The following is a 26,517-nucleotide window of genomic DNA, read 5'->3' on the forward strand; positions in this document are numbered from 1 at the left end:
GCAGGTGGAGTATCTCACCAGTGTGGCAATAGTGCTGTACAAAACATGGGAAAAGGTCATCCCCGTTTAAACTTCCATCTGTGTATCATTGGCTCAAAAGAGGCAGTAGTCTGTCAGTGAAAAAAAGTTATTGGATTTTTTTTCTTTCTTAAACAGCTGTAGAATTTATGTTAAAAAAGAAGAGAGGTTGTTTTTCTTTTGTCGAAGTTTCCCTTCCCTAATAAAATACAAAAGTCTGTTAATGTATTATTTAAAGTGTCTTCCAAGAATCACAACTGCAATACTGGTTGAAAGAGAGAAGGATTACTATCATTTAAAGGAAAGAAATGGAAAATCTTTAAGGTCATTTCTTTTCATGACAAAGAAACTTAAAAAGCATGGCAGACAGGATCTTCAAAGGTTTTTAAAGTCCTGTCATCAGCTCCCAATCAATAGGAGTTAGATACCCAAATTAAGAGTTCAAGTCTTCAAAGGTATTTGGGTGCTTAGCCTCCTTTTACCTTTCAGATCGCTTCTAAGAATAAAATGGCAGTTTGACTGAAAACATTTTGATGCAATACCTTGATGTCCAGCATCTGGCTAATCTGTAGTACCCACTGATAATTAGCATAGCAGATACTTCTCCTGAAAGTTTGTCGTTAGACTATGTTTATGAAGTAGTTTTCCTTTGTGAAGCAAAAAATTTGCTTTAAAGCTTGTTGAATACAGGAAAAAAACAGAACTAAATGTAAAAAAGTGTACTGATAAAATAGCATTAGTGTTTGCAGAGGCTAATAATTTCAGTAAATTTGCAAAACTCTGGAGTCTGTATTAACTAAGGATGCAGATAAAACTGCATCATGTTGTACGTGTGTGGTTCTGGGCTTTGACTTTCATGGTTTATGCTTGCACATCTGCCTGTGCAGGATAAGGTTCTTGACAGAGAACTGATGTTATTATCCATGTAAAAAATAGAGACCATGTATAATACGCAAAATATGTTGCCTAGCATAGTTATTCTATGCACTATAGCATCTCTCAAAGTTGTCAAGCCTCCACCTAAAGGGGGACCCTGCTGAGGGCTGTGTGGTGCAGTCATGACTACCCTGCCTTTATTAATATTTTTAAGTGTTTGCAAAAATCTTAGATGGTTCTGATCTACTTAAAGTATTCTGTCTGATAGCAGTGCCTCGGGCATACACAGTGGAAGTGGCAGTGCCCTGTGTTCACATGGAATTGCTGTTTGTTTACAGTTTTTGAGTCACTTCCTGTCAAGCCAAAAGCCTTCATTATAATGAAGGCACTTACTGTCTCCCCAGCCTGCTCTTGAGTGACATCAAAACACAATCTGGGTTTTTTCATTATTATTGTCATATGCCTCAGAGTTCGTGAATGGGCCATGGATCCCAAAGCCTCAGGCGCTGAGTGGCATGTTTAGTCTTTTAGAGGTACAATTCTGCCTCTAGTCCAGCATTTGCATCTCTGAGACAGTTGTCACAGCTGCTCCTGGTAATGTTGAGTGTCATGTTTTTGGTGCAAATGCACCTCATCTGAATAGCTAGGCAGTGGTTACACTCCACATTTTTTAGATTTTCTTTTTGTTCTCTATCAGTCTGGCTTTTCTTCAGAGTTGGTGCTGAGACTCAGTTGGTTTGAGGATGGGAAGGGGATAGGGCAGAGCAGACACATTTGCTTTCCTGCTTTTATGTCCAACTTGGGGCTCTTCATGGCTCTAAAGAGCAGGCCCTGCTGCCCCGCTGTCAGCCCAGCTCCCAGCACCAGGACTGCCCGCAGGATTCTTGCTCCTGCACTGCGGAGGGGCAGCTGCTGAGCAGGAGGAAATGAGTCTCAGCAGGCACAAATCTATTGCCTCTGTTTTTATTCGTTCCATTTCTTTCAAACGGAAAATAATCTGAACACTTTCTGAGGATGAGGGGTATAAATCTGTCTCCTGCTATTTATACCGTGCTCATCACTGCAGTGTCTAAATGCGTAAAGTATATATTTGCTGCTTAATCTGAGGTGGTCTTCAAGCCTCTTGGGCTGTCACAAGTAGGCATGTCTCAGACCAGGAGTGAAGAGGAGTCCTAGGGGATGTCCAGGTCTCATTGTTACTCCTGTGACAAGTTGACTCTTAGGCACAAGGCCCTTGGGGCATTGGGAGGGTGGTAGCATTGACCTCCCTGCTTCACGTGGTGTTGAACGGTGACCCAGAGGAGTGACTTGCATCAGTGCAATAAAAGCCTGCTTTATTATCCATTAACATTGAAAGGGAAGATTTTGTGTCCTGAGCCTCACAGACAGCACTGTGAGTGCTGTTCTTGTTTGAGTGGGTAGACAGCAGTGGATGAATTCTCTGGATGTCTTTTGAATGAAGTAATAAAAGTGGATCTGTCTGTTCTGGCTAGTTATTTTAATAAATAACTTCCCTTTGCTTTTATTTGAATAATAAGATACCCCTTTTCTCTCTGATCTCTTTCAAACATGCTTCACTTTCACCACATGTACCTACATATTATTGTTTATTCCCATATTCTACATGGACATTCAAACAATATTGAAACCACTGATTCATCGAAATAGTTTTTAAACTGTTGTTATTAGTCATTTTTGTATTGACCGAATTTTTCATTGGTAATATTGTTGGCAGCAGTCCATGTCTGCCTGGCTGGAGGCCAGTTTAAGCTCAGCAGGATGAGCCCTATTGTTCAGCAGACTTGGATTTTGTTAAACTCTCTAACAGAAATATGTGTCAGGAGATTTGCAGCTATAAATTGGATCATATTGGTGAGGTTGGGAACTCACTCAATACAAAATTGAGCATTTCACCATGCCTGTTGCTAAATATGTTTGTGCATGTTTCCTACATGGGTTTCAAAAAATAAAAGAAAAAAAATATGAAAAAAGTTTGACCTGTTGAGCTCTGCCTTTACCTTATACAGTTGGTAATTTCTTTGATGTTGAGTGGTTGAAAAATGCAGCAAGACTTGGTTTTGTGCATTGAAATGTTAAAAGCAAGTCTGTTTTCCCTTTTTTCTCTGTGTGTTACAGGCAGTCAGATGCCACCGCAGCCTCCTGGCAGCCAGTCAGAATCCAGCTCCCACCCTGCCTTGAGCCAGTCACCAATGCCACAGGACCGAGGTTTGTTAGGTGTTGGGGCTTTTTTAGTCGGTGTCAAATGCAGCCTTCATTTTCAGATGCACATTAGCCATGTGAGATTTCCTGGTATTTCTTTTCTTCTCCCAGGGAAAATAATGACAGTCTTCATTGTAGGAGGCTTGGGGGGTGTTCCTTCTATGGGGAAAGAGCAATGGAATAGCGGGTTTTACCAAACTATAATTGAAAACAAGGTTTTCTCAAAATATAATGAATACCCGGGGTATAAAGGCAGTTTCTGTAAATACTTGAGTCATGTCTTAGAGAATGCAACTTATTCTTGTCTATCTTGAAATTAAGATATACAGAAATAGTCCTCACTATGAGAACTACAGTTTTGCTACTGTTCTTAAAACTCTCATCTCTGTCTTTGCATGGACACGATAGTCCTCTATCCAGTTCTAGGATAAAAATATCTTTAAATATAAAAATATTTAGGTCAAATGGTTCAAACATTTGGAAATCTTGCAAGGGAAAACATTGCAGGCAACAGCACGGTTCTAAAAGGGTGCTTCCTAGCAAGTGCTCACAAAAATAAACAGAGCATTTTTAAATTAATGTTACCTTTTTTAACTTTTAAGCCTTTTTCCTTTCACCTCCTTCCTCCCTAGCTCATGGAAGATAGTTGTCACAGCTTTGTTGCATGGCCGTACATACAGTCAACTGCTGTAAACTGGGCATCCTGTCCATGCAGTGGTTAACATGTGCCAGTGACAGGCTTACAAAACAGACACATGATAACTGTGATAAACATGGAGTTATTTATGAAATGCCCCTCCTAAAATGTCTTGCTTCCAGAAATATCCTAAGTAGCACCATATGGGGATACCATAAATACTAGAAGTTTTCTCGCAGTGAAACAAGTTGAACTCACAGAATGACAAATTTCTGGGATAGCATCCAGGAGGAGCTAAGAGGACTCACAAAGAAGAGCAGAGAGTCTTAATTTTTGCTATTTTTCTGGGCTGATTGTCCCCTCCTCCAGGACTGCTGATTAATGAGAACATGAAATACAGAATTCCTTTTCAGTCATTCTTTATACTCAGTCGTTAGTGCAGGGACTTATTTTCCCCTTTAAAAAATTTAGAATACTGTGCATGTTTGGTGAGAAAAAGAATGGCCTCAGTATCCAACACAAGTATATGATGCCTTGTGCGATAGATGTCACAAGGCAGCAAGAATGGATCAGATGGAGGCTTTAAAGACCCAAACATCTCACAAAGATATTTACATTTCCTGGCACAACTGGGTCTTGGCACAAAATGTTATATTACCCAGTAACAATTGTTTCTGCAGTGTGTATTCCTCACCTGACTTTGGGGGATGAGTTATGCAGGTCTGACAGAGCTGGAAAGATCAAACCTCTCTGTTCTGCTGTAGAACAAAACTGGGGGTCATTATATGGTCAGGAGAGGCAGAGGGGTATTCAGAAGTAAAACAGAGAAGACAGGTGCTATAACTGGGAAATCAAACAAGTAAATAACAGCGAAATAATTAAAATTTACAGATTGATTTAGTCTGGTTTTTCTTCTCTGCAGTGAGATTTGTAGGTATTTTCTTAGAGAAAATGTTTTTGGGAATGTTGCAGTTTTTGAACACTTCATATGCAAAAACTGGTGTAATGTGCATGATCTTGTGACCCAGCTTGTATAAGAAGCCCATTTGGTTCATGGGGGAGATTCAAAATTTGTAACTAGCTGGATCATATTGATTTTGCAGAACATGTTCCCCAAAGCTTCTCTAAAGTCTGTGCCGTACGCACATAAACATGCGTGCATTCCCTTTTGTGCACTGTCATTGATTAGAGGCTCCTTTGAAATGGAAAACTTCACCTTTTAAAAAGGCTGTTACATTAGTTGATTCCTTTGCTTTCTTGAACTGGTTTCCACTGAACTTGAAGAAAGGAAGGAGGGGGAATGATGGGGGCTCAAAGGGAAGGTGCTTGTCATTTACTGATAAAAACCTGAGCAGAAAATCGTTGCTGCTAAGGACACCTGATCCTTGGGCATCTGTTACAGTAATTTAAACTCTCGGCTTACTGATACACTTTCTCCCAAAAAAAGAAAAGAAAAAAAATAAATGAAAATGAAAACAAAAACCCCAGTGACACTACATTCGATAAGGTAATGTTTGGGTTTGCACTTTGTATAGCATTTCTTTCCTTGTTTAGAGAGAGAATTGGATAAACAAAGGACTAATATTCATTTCTTGAGCAAAATCTTCTGCTCTGAATACTTGAAAAAAATGCTATTTATCAGCTATCATGAAGCTTGACTGACAGGTGGAGTCTGAGCTTTAACACTTTTGGATGCTAAACCACTACCTTGAACCATTAAGTTTACACTTACCTTAGTGTTTGACTGTATTTTACCCTGCAGTCCATGGTTGCTCAGCACCCAGCAGGGATTTTTATGTTTGCCTGCCCGAGAGTATACATTCCCTGTCATACGGTGCAGCATGAAGCAGTGAGCATATTTTTACATGTACACTCTATGTGCAGAAAGAGAGGAGTGGTATTGTTGTTATATGTACAGCAATAGAAATTTCTTGGGGGATTGGATTTTTTTGTGCTCTTCAGCTTTTTTTTTATATAGCTTATTTCATGCTTTCTGTAAAAATAATTTTAAAATCTTTCATTTCCTGCTCGAGCTGTAGGACATTTGGACCTGGTCAGTGTAAATGGAGCATGCTATCCTAGGGACTTCTGTTCTTGTCCCAGAATTGGTAACTGGCCATTGTTGTTTGATGCCAAATCAGTGAAATGGTTTTAGTTCTACAAACAAATGTTGTCTACCTAGGTAACAAGAAATTATATTTACTTTTATATACATAACCTATCTCTCAGCTCATGTGTCTTATTTAAAAGTACTGGGACTTGATGTAAGTCCCATACATCATAATGGACTGTCAGAGCTGGACAGCTCTGGGGATAGAGGGAGCAGGCCGTGTAGGTCTGGTGTCAGAAGTCTCTTGGAAAAGCAGGAGTGGCCATGGCTGCTCTACCTGCATGTGTGTTAACTGCTGCTGAATCCCAACAATTACCATTACTTGGGGATACCATAATGGCAATGTAGTCATGACTAATTGAGGTAGTCATTTAAATTTGCTATGCTTTTGGGGGGAAGGAGGATGCATTTTTTTCTGATATATCTACTCCAGACTTTTCTTTGTATGATCAAAAGTAGGGGGTTGAATTTTTGTGTTTATTGAACTCAAAGCTTTTTATAAGCTTTTGTTGCATCAGGCCCAGAGGTAGGGCAGCAATGATACCACAGCTGTCATGACCATTCGGCAAATAGTTGAGGTACACACAGTCTCTTGAGTTCCTTATATTCAGCTGTACCTACTCACTTGTTTAAGTTTTGGAAGCTGCACTTTGAGGATGTCCTTAGTAGCCAGAACTGCTAAATGAGTTAGAAGTTATTTCTAGGGATCAAATAGAAACCCAGCATATCCCAATTAACACCCTAAATTAGTTTCCTGAAGCTGCAGCGTGAAAAAGAAACCTTCGTCTTGGCCTTTAGCTTATACTCCCATTCTTACTTTTGTAAACTAATGGAGATTTCCATCTGCCTATGCAAATACTCACCTGTTCAAGCACTGTTAGGAGAATATGTGTCACAATAATGTTGAAATAGGCACTTCTACCCCCTGCAGGAATGAATGGTTCCTTACCTAATTTTGAAAAAGCTCAGAAAACTTACCTGCTTTTAAGTAGTATTTTTCATGCTTATGCAGTTGGGTATGTACATGTCAGGTTTCAGTCTTATATTAAAATAGTGAATTGGGAGTTCCTAAAAACCATTGAATTTAATGGAAACAGTTAATGACTTCACATTATTACTCTGGCGAGCACTCTCATAATGGGGATACTTAAAGAAGCCTTATTTATTAGTGCAAATGTATATGGGTCAGAATTAATTTTTAAAAAATCTTTAATTGTTTTCCCCTTATAATTTTCACAGCGGTACATAGTTAAATATTCATGATAATGCTGATGATATGCTAAAGGTCTGAAATAGATCTGGAGTCTCAAAATCAACACAGGTTATTTAACCCTTTTCATCTAATGCACCATTGGGGACTTGCTGAGTGAAATCCCAGAGCACTGGAATAATTAGAAGATAGTAATGAGGATTTAATTAGTCCTTGAGATATGCTGAAATAGGACCACTGAGAACTTTTCTTTTTGGACATGGATTGCAAGCAGAATTGCTGTTGCAGCTGCTGTGATGTGCTGGAAAATGTATTCCATTGCTTGAGGCATTTTCATGGCAGCATTCTGTCAGATCTATGTGGACAGTGCCCAGAGTAAGCACCTCCAAAATTGTTGAATAGAAGTCGCCACCTTCTCCATCACCTTCTCCCAGCAGTTTTTCATTTTTAGTTTTTTCTGTCATTCTTTCTGTTCTAGCTTTATTTCTTTCTGTTGTTGACATGATCCAGCTTTTGAGGATTGTTGTACAGTTATGTGCTCTGTTAAAAACATATCACAGACAGAGACAGGGAATAAGAAACTGCAGGCTTGTAGGAGTACAGGTGTTATAGTAAGCAAAATTTAGATCTTTTTGACACAGCTGCTTGTAAGGTTTATCCTCAGATCTTGTCCTTATTTAGTATTAGATCTTCACAGAAGTGATATTTATCAGTAGCTGTAATGTAGTAAGTTTAAATAGCTTTTTTGGCAGCCAAGATGTTATCCAGCAAGAGGTAGTAACAGATGGGATGTGATCGGGCATTTTGATGTTCTCTTTGTGCTTCCCTATAAACACTAAGTAGCAACTGAATTCCTGTAACTACAATTTCCTAATTTGCTCATTAGATTTCATATAGGTATTTTTCTCCCCTTTAACTGTTTTCTGGGCATGCTTATTTGTACACAGTCATCACATAAATTCTACAGTCATGTATTTTCTTCTAACAAAATATAAATGTTTTTGCTTGTGCGGAAGACACAGAATACCAATTGGGTGTTTTGCGCCTACAATTCCTGATGAGATTTATGGCTTAATACTGACATTCAATGGTAGAGATTCTTTTCCCTGAAATCTATTTTCTTCTTAAAAAGACAAACCAAAAGGAAGAAAATAGATCAAAGAATTCTTATTGTAACAAAAAAGATACTGTAGTTTGCTTTTAGATCTTAAAAAGACTTTCCCTGAGAATACGTTTTTTGCTCTCATTTGGGGATTTTGGGATCTATTCAGAGCACTGAGGAGCTAGAGGATAAAATGATTCTTGTCATTAAAATTCTTCTGCTTGCCATGTTAACGATGACACCACTTAAGGTTAAATCAGACTTGGTAATAAGTTTACTTGATGTAGACTGAAGTGTTTCAGGCTCTTAAAGAAAGATGCTTGAGACATGCATTGAGTGCAAAGCCACAGGTATTTTTGAGTGCCTCTTCTGCACATAGCGCTCCAAGTGGGTCAGTGCAGAGGAGCTGAGCTCTGCCTGGTATGTAGGAACACTATGCCAGGCTGGGAGGAAATCTTCATGCCCAGAAAACTGGGGTTAGAGGAATTATGCGCTCAACAACCAGAAAAAGTGCATCACGTAAGGAGGAAAAGCAGGTTTTGGTTGAAACTGTCACACTTAACTCTGTAAAACATACCTTTTTCATCTCAAGTCACGTGATGAAGTAGGAACGTGATGCATACTAGTACACAGAGCAGATCTATATGTGATGGCAAAGCCATGCAGTAGAGCTGTGCGCTAAACTTCTTTGGTGACTCAAAAAGCTACAGTAGTTTCGCAATTTAGTGAGTGCTAAATTTATCATCAGTCTTTAAAAAGGATCAGGCCATGATTCGTTTTTACCTCTGTACTTTTAATTTGACAGTAGAAGTGCACTGAAATGTAGTCTCAATGTGATGAGCAAAAAAGCTACAATATGTCTACTTTAATTAGTAATCAACATTTCTGGGTTGAAAGGTTACAGTTTTTCTCACTGAGCTGTGGAGTGAATAGCTTTGTGTCTGTCTCTCAAGCACTTCAGGAAGATCTGCTTTTCTTGCCCAAGAGCATTAGAAGTTATGTTACTCTGCCAAAACAGGTTAATTGTTAAAGAAATCAATTGCCATTTCAGGATGCTGTTTTCAGACTGTACTTGGGTTTCAAATATACACCAGCCAGTCTCAGCTTTAGATTGATATGATCTGTGGCCTACACTAAATACATGGCAGTACTGGCCATCTGCAAGAAGAATTGAAGCAGAAAAGGGTATGATTTACATGTGATAAGCCACACTGGGAGACAGCAAAACTGCAGAAGTAGGATTTGAAGTTATCTGTACCATCAAAACCCAGAGTCGGGTCTCAACAAATACATTTTGTATATTAGCAGATGGTCATTGCACTTTTCTTGCTGATGTAAAATCTTGTTATACTTGAGGATAAATCTTTATTTCATTTTTTAAACTAAAGTGGGGATTCTCTTTTTGAATTAGGGAGCAAAATTGACTTATTCTGAGAGAGTTTATATAGTTGCCAGCAGAGAGACTTCTCAATAGAGAAGTTTCCACTGACTTCATTAGGCAGCTGTCAAATTCCCTGCCCCTGGGCTCAGGGAGCGAGATAAGCCACAGCAGTTACTGATGAAGAACTTGACAAAGTGACAGTCAATGTTGCTGTCACCAGGCTTGATATAAAGTTACTGGGTATGACCCCTGTCCCTGGGACAGCTTCCCATGGTGGCCTATAAACTGGGAGCTGCCTGTGGTCTGCCTTTTCAACAGCACCATTGTTTTCAGGACACTCTACTCCCTTAGAAACTAAATTAACCTTTTTATGAAGCTTCTCTATAGATAAAGAACCTCTGATCTAAGACATTTTATGTCATTTTAAGTTAATATATAGGACAGCGAGTTGAAATCTATATAATATATATATTAATAGCTAACCCTGGATAGTTCTTTCTATCACAAAGGATCCCAAAAGGCTGCAGAATAAATGCTCGTCAGGGAACAGCTGCAAAACAAGGAAGAGTAAAATCAGTCAAATCATAAATCACGGTAAAAATAAGACTGATACAAAGGCATTTGGGGACTGAGGAAAACACACTGATTTTGTGTGTTTGAAAAAACATTATGGTTTATTTTACATGTGTGCAAGACAGAAAAGACACATTGTGTATTTTAGTCTTGTCCACAAAATATATATGTGTGTGTGTGTGTGTGTGTGTGTGTGTGTGTGTGTGTGTGTGTATATCATGGTATTCAATATATTTACTTCATGAAAAAGAAGATCTGAGTTGATCCAAGGAACCTTGGAACAGCAGTCTGTGGGGAGAGTAAATTTTTCAAACCTGAAATTTAGACTGTTAAGCCTGCAGGCCTTGCATATTATACATTTAAAAATGCCATTCCTTCTTTGCTCTCCTCCGTGATTTTCCTAAGTATACATGTTATTAGGCAAACTTGGACAAATGTTGATTGTACAAAGCAGACATACTCTTCAGGGTTTTATTGTTGCTGCTGAGATTAATTCTAGCAGTCCAATCTACCTACTAAAATTAAGGATTCGCTTTGGGGGCAGTTGGGAGGGCAGGCTTTTGTACTACAAGTCACTGTTGCCCTGATTTTTCAAGCACCATAGTAAAATCATCTTGTGTAAGGTATGTTACAATAACAAATTATGTGTAACATGGTGGATGAGCAATGTTTTTTTGTTTAGCCAGTGCATCAACATCTCCACAAATGTCTTTCCTTCTCTGTCCTCAGTATAGCACTTAAAATTTGCATCAGAGAGCATTATGCAAGGTTTGCATTAGGAAAGGTTGGATATTTCTTCCCCGGCTACCATCTGGGTAATCTGTCTGATCCTTCCCCAGATTCTAATTTATCAATGATAGATTATATGAATTTCAGGGCTAGGCAGTAGCAGAGGGAGGTTTAGGGGTGGGAAAAATTTAAACATTATTGCATGCTATACATAGACTGGGTTTTGCAATATCAGAGAGAGAAGCAGAGGAGATTCAGCCAGTTAACCTAATAGCACAGCTGGTAAAACACCAGGGGGTCTGGGTTAAAACCTTAGCTAGGTCATTAGTTTCCATCTTCCCCAAAGCTATTCACGTTGTGAAGAGAAACAGTCAGACAAATAAACAGTGAGGAGACTGCAAGATAGATATTAAAGCATAATAAGAAAATAATTTTAAAGAAAAATAAAACCAATCCAGAGCTTTTTCTTAAACGTTGATCTTTCTGTGAAAAGGAGAAATACTGCAGATATCTTTGCAGGAAGTCCTAATTTTGCTGCAGTGGTGTTTTCCATAACTGCTTGTTTCACATAAGCAAAGAAACATCCTTTGTTGAATGGGTGTGAAGAAATGTGGTGGTTGTACTGAAGGTATTAGCAGATGCCAATGTGAAAATAAATTGTCTAGATAACAAAGGGAAATCATGTCACTGTTACTCTAGCCCAGAGAACTTCAAATGTGTTTAGTGGTGTCCTGATGGACTTGGAGAAGATGACAAGGTTTTATGTGGGCTGAAAAAAAGAGCTCAATGTAGAAACTTGATTTTTTGTTTTCATGGTTAATGGAGAAACATTAGAAGAAGAAATTCTAATTAGAAGAACAGTTCATTAAAAGCAGAAGAGAGAGTGAATACAACCCAAACGGCTGTCTGAGGAAGGAAAGTCTGCCAAAAACTGTGTCATGGGTGTACAAACATTTGCTCTTTTTTCTCAAAGAAGACCTTTCTTCTAAGAATACTTTGGGGCTTTTTTAAAAAATTGAATGTGATTGGAGAAAGAAATGAGAAATTTAAAATATTTTTTTTAGCTTTTATAGGAGTTAAAAACTGATTATCAAAAATATTATTAGCCTTCTTTTTAGCAGCTGAAGAATAAGCTTCTGAATTTGTCCTGTGTCAGTGATCTCAGTACATGTTTTTATGCTGCTACCCTTCGGTTGCTGAAGTTGCTTGTCAGCCTAAGTGTTCACTCAATATCAGGTATATTAGCAGAGACATGGTGTCTAAATATTGTGCACGTCAGTGGTGCTGCTTGGGACACATCTAACAGGTTCATATCAGAGATATCCAAAGATACTGTATGGCTGCAGTGCAGGTGGTTCATTTATTTGATTCATTATTTCTTTTACCTGCCTATTAACTGGACAAGACTATTGAGAACTACTATTTGCATCATCTAAATGACATTGACACTGTAAGCTGATCTACTCACGCTCACTAGCCCATCATCCTATAGTGTAAATGACTGTCAGATACTTCATGTGTGTCAAACATAGGTTTTATATGGGCTGTCACCAGTCTAGCTCAACATATTTTAGTAAGGCTGGTTTCTGGAAAGTGAAAATGAGATCTGAGGTGTCTTGAATGCAAAGAAATCTTGTGCCTGCTTGCTCTAGAAGCCAAGTTTTTTTATGCCACCCACACGATTTCACTTGATTTACGTGGGTTTTATTCTAGTACATGGGTCAAACCTTCCCCAGTTTCTTAATTGCTGTTATTTGTTTAGACCTGTACAGCACTTTTGTCTGCTTAGATTTTTTCCGGTACCTAAATCTCTTTCATTGTGTCCTTTTCAATGTTTATTTTAAGCAGCACCTTAGAGGTAGGTACCATACCATTTTTTGCCAGTGACAGTAAGTACTTTATGGCCAGGTAGTGCTGGCCCCCCATAAGCAATGGGACAACAGTGTGTTCTTAGCTCCTTCAATCTATAACCCACCCATCTCCAGGTCTGACCACACCATGGTCAGAACAAATACAAAGATGTTTGTTCCAGTACCATCAACAGTCTGTGCAGACAACCTGATTGTGTATTTAGGGTTCTGGCTTATGTGAGAATAACCAACTCTTTCAATTACTAAAATACTTCATTAATGTATGAGTTGTGTTCTGTTGGATGTTTCCTTGCAGTGTTCTGGGGTGCTGACTGTGGACATGTTTAGCTGGGCAAAAACCCAGACATAGTTCATCAGTCCAAAGCCTTCCCGAGCTGTCCTTGCCATCTGAATAGGTGGGCTAGGCAGAGTTTCAGTCTGACTGTGATCTTCCTGATCATCTTGCCATGCTAAAAGGTTGCCAAATTTTATTACATTCGCTGCACAGAATAATGGTTTTCATTTGTTTAGCTTTACCCTGCCACTTCTATCTCAGTGTTGTTTATCCACAGATGAGCTAGATTTGGGAGTCACTGCTTTAGATCCGTCTGAGTTCTGTGGTATTCTGTGGTGAAAATCCTGAAAGAGGCAATACAACACAAACTATTGTTTGAGGAAGGAAAGCCTGCCAAAAACTTGTGTCATGGGTGCGCAAACATTTGCTCTTTTTCTCAAGGATACTGACCAGTGCCTTGCTAAGGTACCAAGCATTGGAAAATTTTGTGATTACACACACACACACAAGTTTTTCCTTTAGTGGTAGTGGAAAATATGTCTTCAGTTATTTAATTTTTTTGAGTTGATTCATAAGTAGAGGACTTTCTGTTATTTTTCTCTAATTATTTGATGATTAGTGCATGCATCCAATCTGTTTCTGCTTCTCTCATTCCCTGATTTTCAGAGTAATAAGCCTGTCTAGCCCCTTCTTCAGTTTCTGCCCTTGAACAAGGGAAACTTCCTTATTCCTTACTCAGAAAGGTTCTTTAGTTGTTTTGGTCCCATACTCTGTCACTAAACGTGCCCCTCTAGAAAGACCCATAGCCCAGTGTATTTTTTTTCCTTTGGTAAGTTAATTTTTACAATATATTGTTGCATGTTGTACTTTTCCTCATTTTTTATTTATTGGATGTGTACTTTAATGATGATCTCCTATCACTGTAAACTCCAAAGTTTTTGTGAGCTTAAAGTGAGTAAGTGTTCCACGTGTTTTCAGGTTTAATTCATTCATGAAAATCGATGGCTAAATCAAAAGACCTCTTATTGACCATGCGTTGTGTGCCAGTAGACAGTTACTGTCCATCAACTGATATGCAATAACTTGTTCCTTTGCAGTCAGTTCCTTTGTATTTGCTTCTACTTTTCTGTAAGTTTTTTTTCATATTCAAGCCAAGATTTTAAAATATCAGATGAATCCATTTGAGATTTTATAGCAGCACCTTGCACATTCGGTGGGAGTTTTTCATGGTTAGTGCTAAGGAGATAGTATTCAAGAAACACATGATGTTGTATTGGTCAGTGTACAAATATAATTAATACAACCTTACTGCATAATTTCGTGAAGCTTTAGTAATTTACTGTTGTTTATCTGGTTTGTATGTACATATACCTAAGGGAAAGAAAAGGTTTTAAATGTTTTTTAAAAGGCATCATAAGGGGTATTAGCTATATGATGTATATTAACAGATGTTAGTGCTGCTTAGGACAACAGAAGCTTCATTTTTGTCTTTTCCTTCATCAAAGGAACAGAAACATTTCTATCATAAGCATTATTCAGTTTATATTTTTTTCTCTGTGTTTTGCTAAAAAGAAAGAAGAAAAATAAAGAGCTACCTGATCATTTTTAAACATTGTATGTATGTTATACTTGAACATGTTTTATTATTGTTATGGTGTGATAATTGTTAAAAGTATGGTACTGCTTCATTTAGAACTAAAAAAAAAAAAAAAGCAAAGATGACTACAATATTAAGATGGTTTTTAATAAAGACAATCATTCTTTAGGTATAGTATAAAATGTATAGTATAAAGTGTAATATAAAAAAAAACTAAAAAGGAAGAAAATGCTTCTGTCAGGGTCACTTAATTCAGCTGCTTCTGAAATAGCTTAGTTTGTGAAAACCTACTCCAGTGTTTTTTCAATAAGCAATGTCTTGTTATGATGGCAAGTAAAGCATCACTTCTACCTCTTTTTTATCACTAGTATTAAGGGAAGGGAGTAGATTTGTTCATTGATGAGCAACATGTTGCCATTGCAATTTTGAAAGTCTTAACTCATACTCTTTCCTAGCAGTTTATTTAAAAGACAAAACAACCCACCTTGTTGTCACAGAGGTTGACATGTCAGATGCAGTCTGGCTGTTGAATCACTCCACTGCCGTTACTCCAGTGCAGCACTAATGTAATCTTACTTCCCTTCTTTATGAAAGAAAACTTTATCTTAGATCTAATTTTCTGGAAAGAAAATTTATTTCTTTTTGTATTGGCTATAAAATGAAGTTGAACACTAGGGAAAATGTGTGTAAATAAGGAAAAATGAATGGATGCCAGCTGCTCCCTTTCGTTCCTGATAAGATTTTTAGAATTGATGTTGTTTTCTCTTTATGATGCATGAATGCTAATGTATTGACCAGGAACCCTTTTCTCTGTAAGACATCTAAGCTTTCTACAAATATTTGAAACATTTGAAACTCATGCACTGATCTCTGAATAGTCACTGGACTCTCATGGAGGTTGATGACAAGAGACTCCTCTATGTTGTAATGGAATCCAGAACACAGTAAGAATCTGTTCTTACCTTCTCCCCATCACAGCTGTAGGTGAAATGACTCCTCTGCTCTCTGGAAGGAAGTTGGAGCATGTCCTGTTTTAATACCATGTTTCAACATACTGTACAGACAGTAACAGAAGATAAGACAGCACAGATATTCTTCCTGAATTTCAGGATTCCTTTTCCTTAATTTTTTACCTGTCTTAATTCTTTATCTTGTTTCAAGAGAAGATAGCAAAGCCAACCTTGATTTGAGAGGAATCTTACACCCTCTGGGATGGTGAAACTCATGCCTCACGTCAAAAGTAGTTAAGAAGTCTTTTTGTTTCTTGTTATATTAGTCAACATCTCTGTAAACTAAGGCTAGAACATGAGTTTGAGTGCTATCAGACAGTTATCTCTACCCTTGAATGACTGGCATGCCCATGGCATGGTTTTGGCCAATGCCTGTGAGCACTCCCTGAGCTACAGCCCAGAGCATGTATATGGCAGGGCAAGGGACTGTGCACAGGAGTCATACAGATAAGACTAACAGGATTGAGTGGGAAGGTTTGTCTGTGGGGGCACGAGAACCACCACTCTCCTTCTGGCATGTTTTATTTATGACTGTACATGTAGCTACGCAGTCCATTCCACAGCATGAGAAATGGATGAGAAGTTTACTGAAGAAGAGGTCATTTGAGTAGAAACACTTACTTCACTTATTACTTTGGTCCCTCCAGAAGCCTTTTTGACAACAACAGGGGTGGCCAAAACTGATATTCTCCATGTTTTTCATTAGGCATTAGTCTGTGTTCTCCATTAGCTTCAACAACCAGCAGTCCCTCTGCATCACTACTGGAAATTACTGTACTGGTAGCTTTTCTGTGTGTCATCCATCCTTGTGGTGTTAAGTACTGCCTGCAATAATAACTGGGCTGAAAAACCTTAATCACTAGCACAGTATTTGGCAAGTTAGTTCATATAGATTAAAAGGCCCACAGCAAACAGAAAAACCTCACATCTGTACGAGAATCAGGAGTAACTTTGCTATTTTTATAATAAAAATCTTAGTGTGACCAGTATGATTTTTTTTTTTCATTTAAATGGATCCCACAAGCATGATATATATGGTGTTTGTGTGTTGGGAACACAAGCATTTATTTTGTACAGACATATGATTGTATTAGGTTTCTAAATTACTTACAGCACTATCAGCAGAAGATATAGGCTTTGTGATAAGATTTGTGCACATAGTGGAACTGTTTTAAAAATCAAGGGGTCTGTTTCAAAACAAAGCTAAATGGAGAAGGTCATGCAAGCTTTCCTTTGCGGAAGTGTGGAGTTTTCCAACCACTACAGACCAGTTTCTAAGCTGCCATTTTACACTCAGTTATTTGTCATGTTGGGTGTCAGTGTGTGCGTTCTGGCTCCCTCCAGAGCGAGTGTCAGGTTCTGACTTTGTAATTCAGGTGTAATCAAGTTCCTTGTCTTGGGGCCTGCACAAAGATCAGGAAGACTTGATGCATATTCTGTCAAATCTGGCAGTTGTTAAGAGTTTTAGCACAATACAGGTTGAGCTGTTCATAGCACGAAAGAATTGGGTGCAAGGGGGTACAACGTCATCTCAGCTCATGGTTTTTCTCCATACAACCTGCACCTCAATGTTTTCAGTTAGGATTTTCATCATGTGTCTCTGTATGTCTAATAATGTCTAAAATTAATGGAGGAGAGTGGAGGAGGCACCTTTCATAAGTAACATTTCATCTCCCTGAGGCCCCAAACCATGAGTGTCTGACCTGGCTGCAGCATGGGCCACAAGGCAGCCGTGCTAGGGCACATTGGCCCTCTGGGGCCATGTCTTCTCCTCACCAGGCTTAGTGGCAGCAGAGTGGGCGCTGTCCTGCGGTACGCGCGTGGTTTGCCTTGCAGAGAAGGGTTAAGATGAAATTAAATAGGCAAGCAGAACAGAAACGAAAGCGGATTTCCTCCAGAAATAAGAAAAAAAAACCCTTGCCATCTTGTCAGCACATCCTCTTCAACATTGAAAGCAGCACTAAAACCTTTCAAGGTGCAAAACATTAGAAAGCCAGCATCCCTCCCTAGACATTTCATGGGCAGGATTGCACGATTTTTCTCAGTTCATGAAAACTTAAAAACCCCCACCACAAAAGCCACTTCATCTCCCATTTAATAGGCTTGGTTCTGTTTCTTTATATGAAGCTTCTAAATTTTAGAGCATTTCACAAGATCTCTTGCTGCAGCTTTTGAGCCTCGAATTAAATTGGGATTCATTAATACATTTACAAAAGGGAAAGAGAAGAGAATACAGTAGAGGTGTGCTGGGGACAGACTAGAAGAAGGACCTAGAGCACAAATACATAACAAACCGACTGTTATTTCTGACTGGTATGACTAGTTTTCACATAGTGGTAAATTTTAGCTCTGGAGACTTTGTGGGCAATAGAAGTATTTACAGTGAGTTTCTATATGCTGAAGTTAGGCATTTTGGTAGCAACATGTAATTTTGGAAAATGTGATACTCCCACCATAAGTCATCAGGCAAATTCCCTACTACTAATTAAGTAATGGAGATAATTGCCTTATTTTTTTTCCTAAAAATTGTTTTAATTTTAAAATTAACAACCATTTGTAACTAAGCAGGACTACCCTGTCTTTCTTTTACAAGTACGGGTTTTGGAACCATGTGTGCAGGTTTTTGTGGTTGAGAGAGCTTTGCTGACTTGGAGATGTGTTTGTTTCTGTTTGTATGAACAACAGCAGTTTTCTGAGTATTTTGAGTCTGAAAATAACTAAAGAGAGTTGGTTTATTTTAATGCCAAAGATTTCTTAAAAATAAAGGATAGTTACCTGAATATTAATTTTTGCTTTGGCCGTTTTCTCCCTTTAGGTTTTATGGCAGGCATACAGAGGAACCCCCAAATGTCACAGTATGGACCTCAGCAAACTGGACCTTCCATGTCACCACACCCCTCACCTGGAGGCCAAGTGCATCCTGGAATGGGTAGCTTTCAGCAGAGTAATTCAAGTGGTACTTATGGGCCTCAGATGAGCCAGTATGGACCACAAGGTAAAATGCTCACTGGTAATAGATATGATAATTTTTTTTTTTTTTCCAGCCTATAGATGTATCATGTACTTAGGTGGGTGATTTCTTAAAAACAACAAAAACCACACACACAACACACTCTCTAAAAAAAAAATCCTAAACAAATAAAGCTGTCATATGAAGGTGGAGCTGCTGCACCTTGTGGAAGAAGTTGTTCCTATTATTAGCACCTTCCTCTGCATAAAATTAGTGACCTTAAATTAGGCAAGGGAATCATGAATCTGTGGCATTGCCAGTTCTATTGTTTAGGAGCCCAAGCATGTCATCTATGTGATGAGGCTGCGTTTGAGCAAGCAAGGAATAAGGGTCACAACACTGTTCCCAAAATAGGACTTCTTTTCTTGGATGAAATCCCAAGGCCAACCTGAAATTGCATGGTAACTGTGAGGGTAAAGTCTTCTAACAAGCATAATAATACAGTGGCTACTGTGGAAATAGAGTATTGAGCTCTAATGCATATGGTTTGTGAATCTTAACTAACCCTTCAGACTGAGAGAGGCCGTTCCTTTTATTTTGCTTGTTTGACAGAATTGGTGAGGGAGTAAAACAAAAATAGAATACACAGTTTCTGCCCCTGGACAACCTTGAACTTGTCTATTGTTTTGCCTTTAATGGATAACCTTTATAAAGTATGCATCTGTTTAGGGGTTTAATGAAGTTGAAGTCAAGCCATGGAATATATAATGGGCTGTATTTTCTTCAAAGGTACATAAAGAAGCTTTTCGATTTCAGCGCTTCCTACTATTGCTTTCTTACTTAAAAGCCTCAAAAAGGACTGGTGCTAGCAGTGGGAGTTTCTGTAAGGGCTTGATGACTTGCCCATGCTAGCAAGGAGGGTTATTTTAGTCTCCAGAGTTTCTGAGAACTAGTTCTGATGTTTGTTTGCAGGGAGCCTTGCTGCCCTGTGTAATGTTCCTTTCTCTTCCGTCTCTGGATAGCATTTGGTTTAGTGTTCTGAGCAGAGGGCTACAAGCCAACATTTCCCAGTTTCTGATTTTGGCTCTGCCTTTTACATCATCTTTCAGCTTAGGCAAGTAGATTCATTTCTCTGCTTCGCTTTCCGTAACTGTAAAATGAGGCTAGTAATGCCTTATAGCTATGTGTGAAGATTAATTACCTAACTCCAGTTGACTGGTGCTTTCCTTTTATTTGGAAACCATTTTGTGGCCGTAAAATGTTGTCCAAGTGCTTATTTTTATCCGCACAGTGAGCAACTAGCTTAACTGGTAAAAACTCCAGTGGATTTATGATGTGCTGTCCTGACTTCCAGCTGTACTGCTGCTGCTGAGATTCCAAACCATGGGAATAGTGGGTGTCAAGTGCAGTAAAACATTAGCCATCCACACTGATTGAATGGAAGGGTTTTTGTACTAAATCAATGCATTTAAGTAACACGCCAAATACTACTTTCTTTTTTGCTTGAGTTCAGCAGTTCTTTTCCTCCCTCTGTAGATGAAAGTGCCTGTGTAATGATTTTATGGGTCATGGTCAGGAAGAAACTGCTATTAAAAAGTGAACTTGAGGGACAGGAAGAAAATGAGCATCATTGTCATTAACAGTCCGTTTCAGAAGGGTTTGGTGAATAGTGTGATGGATGAAAAGTGTGTTCTTCTGCCAGCTCTTAGAAAATACTAGTGATCCTGTGCATGGTCATCATAAAATTAAGAGCCTTGCAGACTTTCAACTCTGTAGGTAACAATTAGACTAAAAGAATACTACATTTTCACCAGGCTAATCTGACCATTAATAAAATCCAGGGATGAAGATGATGATATTTACAAGTCACGTATTTACCTGAATTTAAGTTTTTAATAGCATTTTTTTATTTTTAATGAAAGTAATCTGTAATTGCAACTCTTAATATACCCTCCTACAAAGCACAATCATATGCCAGCAATGATGAATATATAGTAATGTTACCTCATTTGCCTTTTACTGCCAAAATAACAAATATGTCAAAATTACCTGGGTTGCACCCAAGTTTTAAATTATTAAAGTCATTCTCAAGGATCTGATTTGTTTTCCACGTTTTGTTCACATAGGCCTTCCGCCAGAGCATTGTTAAGCACAGGCTGAGTTTGAGAGGGCTACTTGTATTTTTATATCTGGACACTAAGCTTTTGATCCAGCTCTGAATGCTGGATTTCACTATGTGCTGTCTTGAAAACCGTTGCTCAAGGCTAGTGTCCTCTAGTGCAGTGGAATTGCTCACCGTAGTAAGACTGCACCAATAGGTTTGGATTGGAAGAATTGGCCCCCAGTTCATGAGAGCAGAATGATCCATTTCATGCCTATGGTTGATTTATTTGATTTTCATGTGTTTACATGACACTTAGATCTATAATAAGAACAGAATATATTTTCCCAGGAAGCAGTTCTGTACTGGGGACCTAGTCCAATTTTGTGAAACAGTTTCCTACAAAAATAATAAATGGCTTTGGCTCCACATTTTTTATGTCTGGGATACAAAACAGGGGCATGCAGTACAGAACATTAGTTTTAATTTTTTATTAAATCCCAGCATTTTCCTGTCCTCAAGAGTAAAAAACAAAAGCAGAGCAAGAAGGTAAGTTTTTACTGAAAGAAACAGTCTTTGATTTGTATTTGGACAGCATCTAGCTCAGGGGTTAATGAAGCTCTGGTCTATAACCTGAGCATCAGACTGCTGCCACAGCAAAATGTCCCTTAAATGCACTCTGGAGAGCAGTTAGATGCTGTAGTCAGTTGGATCTTTTAAGGCTGGGGCAGAGAAAAACTTCCTGTGAATCAGTAGAACATCTCAGAAATGCATCCTGTCTCCCTAACTTTTCCTACTCAATTCAGTAGTAAAACTGTTCTGTTTGAGTATAACAAAGAGAGATATCACTACTGAGTATGTTTGAACCACAACCCCAGAACTTCACAGTAAGTTATACCCCCTTTTTTAATGGTAAAGTAGTATGAATTGAGTATTTGTGCTTTGCAACTTTCAATGCTGGACTCACTTCACAATAGCATTTTGCTATCTAGCTCCCACTGATTTTAATCCTAGATTTTAATTAAAATGTTAGCATCTTAAGGATGAGATTCCCTAAGTATCTTCGGAGTCTGGACCACTGAATCCAGACCCACATATGCAACAGCCTGTGGAGTTAAGACTTACATATCAACTATATCTTCTGAAGTCCCCCAGGTAAAACAGTTCAGGGGAATTCAGAACAACATGTTTAAATTTTCTGTACAAGAAAAACTCGATGGTTAAATGCACATGTAAAAAATTCTAAAATTATTTTAAGATACTGTTTTTAGTACTGTGAATCTGACCTATGTCTCTAAAGCAGAAAGCAAAGCTTGCAGTCAGTTCTCAAATTTCCCTCTTTTCAGTTTGCCTAGAAATGGCAAGATATCAGAGCACTTTGTTCAGCAAACCTGAACAAAGTGGACCAGAGTTTCAGCAGTAAGTATGAACATCTGTCTTTGGCAGGTTGTTAGTCAGCGTTTTTTTTACTTTATCTTCATTACACTTTTTTTTCCCCTCCCGATTCCAGTTATTGCTTTGGTTTTTCTCATGCATTTGAGATGTTGTCTCTCTGGGTACAATTCTACTTTGCCAAGAGGGAGTTGGAATCAAAAATCCCTTAGATATGGAGGGGAGGAGTTGTTCAGTGGTATTGTACAGCCACTGTTGCCAGGCTTGTACCCACTTGAAAAGTGTGGGCTCTTGGACTTGGCTGCCTGACACGTCCAGCTGATGTGGGCTGGCCTAGCATCTGCTGCATTCATTGTGTTTAATGCTGCATCCATCTGTTTTCTGTCAAAGCCACTGCCAACAAATTACTAATCTATTAGAGAAACATGGAAATAAGATTGCGCTCCTCATTCCTGGCAATTCCTCTTGTATTTTGTTTGGCTTTTATTTTGCGCTTTTTTTTTTCTTTTTCCTTTTTTTTTTTTTTTTATCTGAAAGGTATGAGAATAGCTAGTACTTGAGGTATTGAGGAAATACTTAGGGGGAAAAAAACACGGAAAAAACATAGAAACTTGTTTTCCTTACTGAAAAGATGATTTCCCTGTACTCTTGGATGTGTATCCCTGGAGATGAATGATTAGGAGCTATTTTAACTGAGCCACGTATTTTTATGGAGAAGATTCCACTGTTTTTTCTCTGTTGTGCTTATACTGGAAAAGCCAAAGCATGAAAGAAGAGATTTTCTATCCCAATTCAAAATAGCATCAAAACAGCAAGAGTGTTCAGCATTGGTGTCTGCTCCTCCAAGCATGCTGTCGAACTGTACTTCGTAGACCCTAAATGACAAAACAAATTGGCTTTATGTAAATTGGACTGACAGTAGCTCCCAGTGATTATGGTTATCAGGTCTGCTAGTCTAGGGAGGGAATTTGCCTCACTTTGGGTGCTGTTACATGTACATAAGATGCATTAACTGGCTGTGCCTAATCTTTGAGTGCACAAATACACCATCTTGCTGCATTACATTTTTCTTGCGCAAAGCAGCTGGAAAACCAGAGCAACATCCAAGTTGTATGCTACGCCTGTAACACATAGAGCAGTATGAAACTAGTCAACCCTTCTGTGTGCAGTCACATATGTAGGATCAAAAGCATGACTTAAGCAGGTCTCAGCAAGCAAAACTCTGTCTGGGGGCAATGGCTCGCTGAGCAGAGAATAGTGAGCTGCCAGCGGTCAAGCCTAGAAGAGGAGAAGAAGTGACAGGGCAGTCTGAAAACAGCATAAAGCTGAATCTAGAGCCTTTCATCTTTGTTGAACCACATATTGAGAATCCTTCTAGGAGGACCCCCAGGTGGAAACTTGGTTTTTAAAACAGAAGAGAATGGTTGTTCCACTTCCTTGGGAAGCATAGGTCTCACGCCTTCTCACCGAGGAGATCTTGTAGCAGAGTGAGTCAGTTACAGGGTGGGGAAGAGGAAGATTAGCCAAAGTACAGCAGCAGGAGCATATTAGTTAATTATGTGTGCATTCAAATGATGGATGAATATATTTATTTTAAATATAAACAGGAGTTGCATGCCACCAACTCCTCTGCCTGGTAGCTGAGGCCTGAGGAGAGACATGGCTGATATCCACGTTCAGAGGAAGAGTCCAACAGCTTCTGCCTTCAAATGAGCGTGGGAATATCTGAGAGTATTCAGGAAACTCTGCTCTGTGGCATCCCACAGGGAGGGAATGGGTCGTGTTTCCACTATTCTGGATGAGATGGAAATGAAGACAAGTCAAAACTGATGACTGTGATCCATTTCCTAAAATAGTTTTCTATCATATCTTAAGCTTTCTTTTTTTTTTCTCTTTCTCATGCTGCTTGGGTTTGTTTCTGTAACACTGCATACTGTAAACTCACCTTTTCTTGAGATTTCAACATGACAGGAAAATCAGCACTCAAACGAGTTAAGGTGCTGCAAGTGGAGCACTTACTCTAGTGACAACATAGATTGAGGTCAGCCAGGTTTTCATGCCATCCTTCATAAGGCACCTGCTTATATTAGCATCTTTGTACTATTGCTGATTACTCATGTTAATACTAGTTTTCCCAGAGAAGGTGCACTGTAAGCTACCACCCCTTCTGCTGGCATAGCCAAACTGAACTTACCAGGAAGGCAGGATAGGGCAGGAGGGAGCGAGAATCTTTCTTGGAGCCCAGCAGCCATCCTCACCAGTCCATGCCAAATCATCTCTGACACAAATGGGCAGAACAGTTAGGAGCAAGAAGCCTGTTGCTGAAATTGGCAAAAGACAAAGGAATGAGAACATGAAATTACAAAAATAAGATTCTTCCTTGAGCTTATGTAATAGGCTCCTTACATGCCACGTCCCTCTTTACTGCAGAAGGGGGTTGTGTGCTGTGTGCTGTGCTGTTAACCCTCTGGAGGCTGTGCTTTTCTGTATTTGTTGTTGCCTCATAACACATATGAGACAGAAAATGTTTGAGGGTACCTGAAAATCAGATTCATAAGATCATTCAGGTTGGAAGAGTGCTCAGGTCTTATTATTGGCTGACCTATTCAAATTAGTGTCAGATAAAGAATCAGAGCAGGTTAGTCTTGGCTTTATCCAACTGAGTTTTGAAAACCTCCAAGCAGGGAGTCTGAGTAACCTCCTTGGGCAGCTTGTTCCACTGCTTGTCTGTCCTCAATGTAAAAAAATTGTCTCGACTTTGAGGCCAGCATGGTTCACTTTAGTTCACATGCATAAGTTCTGCAGCTGTTTACTTCCTAAACAGAAATATTTGCTCAGAAGTTTTAATGTTTTTCTCTGTGCTTTTATCATTTTGTTCAGGAAACTACTCCAGACCACCGACGTACAGTGGTGTGCCCAACACAAGTTACAGTGGCCCAGGACCTGGCATGGGTATAAATGCCAACAGTCAGATGCATGGACAGGGGCCAAGCCAGCCTTGTGGTACCATGCCCCTGGGACGGATGCCATCAGCTGGGATGCAGAGCAGACCATTTCCTGGAAACATGAGCAGTATGACCCCCAATTCTCCTGGCATGCCTCAGCAGGGAGGCCCTGGGATGGGCCCACCTATGCCAACTGTGAACCGTAAGGCACAGGAGGCAGCTGCTGCAGTGATGCAGGCTGCTGCAAACTCCGCTCAGAGCAGGTATGCCTTCAGGTGAAAGGAGTTTAAATAAGTAGGAATGTTTGTCGTTTCTGAAATAATCGCATTGTATAGGCCTGTGAATATGCATTTATACATATTCTAGCTGTGCCCTTATCTCTGGGAGGAGATAATGTGTGGGAAGAATACTTTTCCTTAAACATAAGGGGAAAGCATGTTGTTGTGTGTTTGAATTATTCTCCCGAAAAGCAGCTTTGACAATGGAGATGATGGCCACTTCCAGCTTTGTTCTTGGCACTGCAGGCTTTAGGAAAACCAGCAGGATTGCAGTGACATTAGGAGTCAAAAACAAGCCCTCTGCAACTTCAAATTGATTAGCTGGTTATATTTTTTTTATCTCCAGTAAAGAGGGGGCCTTGACATGTCCTTGACAGCTTGCCTCTGCTATAGAGTAAGGAAGCTTATGAATCTGCCCATCAGCTCATGCATTTACTACCCACATATTGGGCAGCAGTGCTGTTGCGGTTCTCCTCTGCAGGACATTCTTGTTTGTAGGCAGGCATGCAGAGGGGGAGAGGAGGGCAGGCTGAGGAGAACAGCTGGAGGGGAAAGGCAGAAGGAGAAAAGCAAGCTGTAGTTATCTGGAGTTGGTACCTGCCACTTGTGCATCCATAAGAGAGAACCTGCAAACAGGATTGTAGAGACTGGAGGCATCATCTCTCTTCTTGTCTTCCCTTTGAGCATTGTTGCTGTTTGTACATGGATGTATGTCTGTCCATGCTTGTTTTTAAGATGCCTGAATACTTGCAATTAAATTAGATTTTCTGTGAAATTTTTCAGATTAAGTAATTTCCACATTTCTCTAGACTCAAATAACTCCTGGCATATTTATTAGCTTTTTCTCTTGCAAGAAGTTCCATCATATCTGAGAATTACACAAAACTAGTTGGACTCTTCTGGTGAATGTTTATATGTGTGTGTATTACACATCTTGCACTTATGCATATGTGTACACAGATGGGCATATACTCATACAGGTATTTATTATTCAAGATGCAATGTAAAATAAGAAATAGGAAGCTAACGTGTCCCTGTATTTGTTGCTTTCTTGTTTTGCGAGTGTGGAAGGCAGGTGGCTACTAGTGATAAGCAGCAGCAAACTTTTAAAACAATAACAGTAAATTTAGTGTACTTCATGTTCTTGTTCAGTAAAATAAAAACAGACTCCCTTAAAATAGACCATGCTCCAGCAGATATCTGTGAACCAGCAGTCTCTTGCTTCTGTTGCTTAACAGACCTG

At 39.2% G+C, this 26,517-nt stretch overlaps 1 protein-coding gene across 9 annotated transcripts in view; it reads left to right on the forward strand.

The window, feature by feature from the left end:
- Positions 1 to 26,517, forward strand: part of ARID1B (AT-rich interaction domain 1B) — a 291,114-nt gene that overhangs the window by 206,419 nt on the left and 58,178 nt on the right. For all 9 annotated transcript variants that reach the window (XM_029962868.1, XM_029962870.1, XM_029962869.1 and 6 more), the window contains 3 exons: positions 3,031 to 3,120; positions 18,424 to 18,603; positions 24,932 to 25,259. In XM_029962868.1, coding sequence (XP_029818728.1) covers positions 3,031 to 3,120; positions 18,424 to 18,603; positions 24,932 to 25,259 — 598 coding nt within the window. The remainder of the gene's footprint in view (positions 1 to 3,030; positions 3,121 to 18,423; positions 18,604 to 24,931; positions 25,260 to 26,517) is intronic.

Source organism: Manacus vitellinus, unplaced genomic scaffold (assembly GCF_001715985.3).
Source record: "Manacus vitellinus isolate BGI_N305 unplaced genomic scaffold, ASM171598v3 scaffold_4_pilon, whole genome shotgun sequence".
Taxonomy (NCBI): domain Eukaryota; kingdom Metazoa; phylum Chordata; class Aves; order Passeriformes; family Pipridae; genus Manacus; species Manacus vitellinus.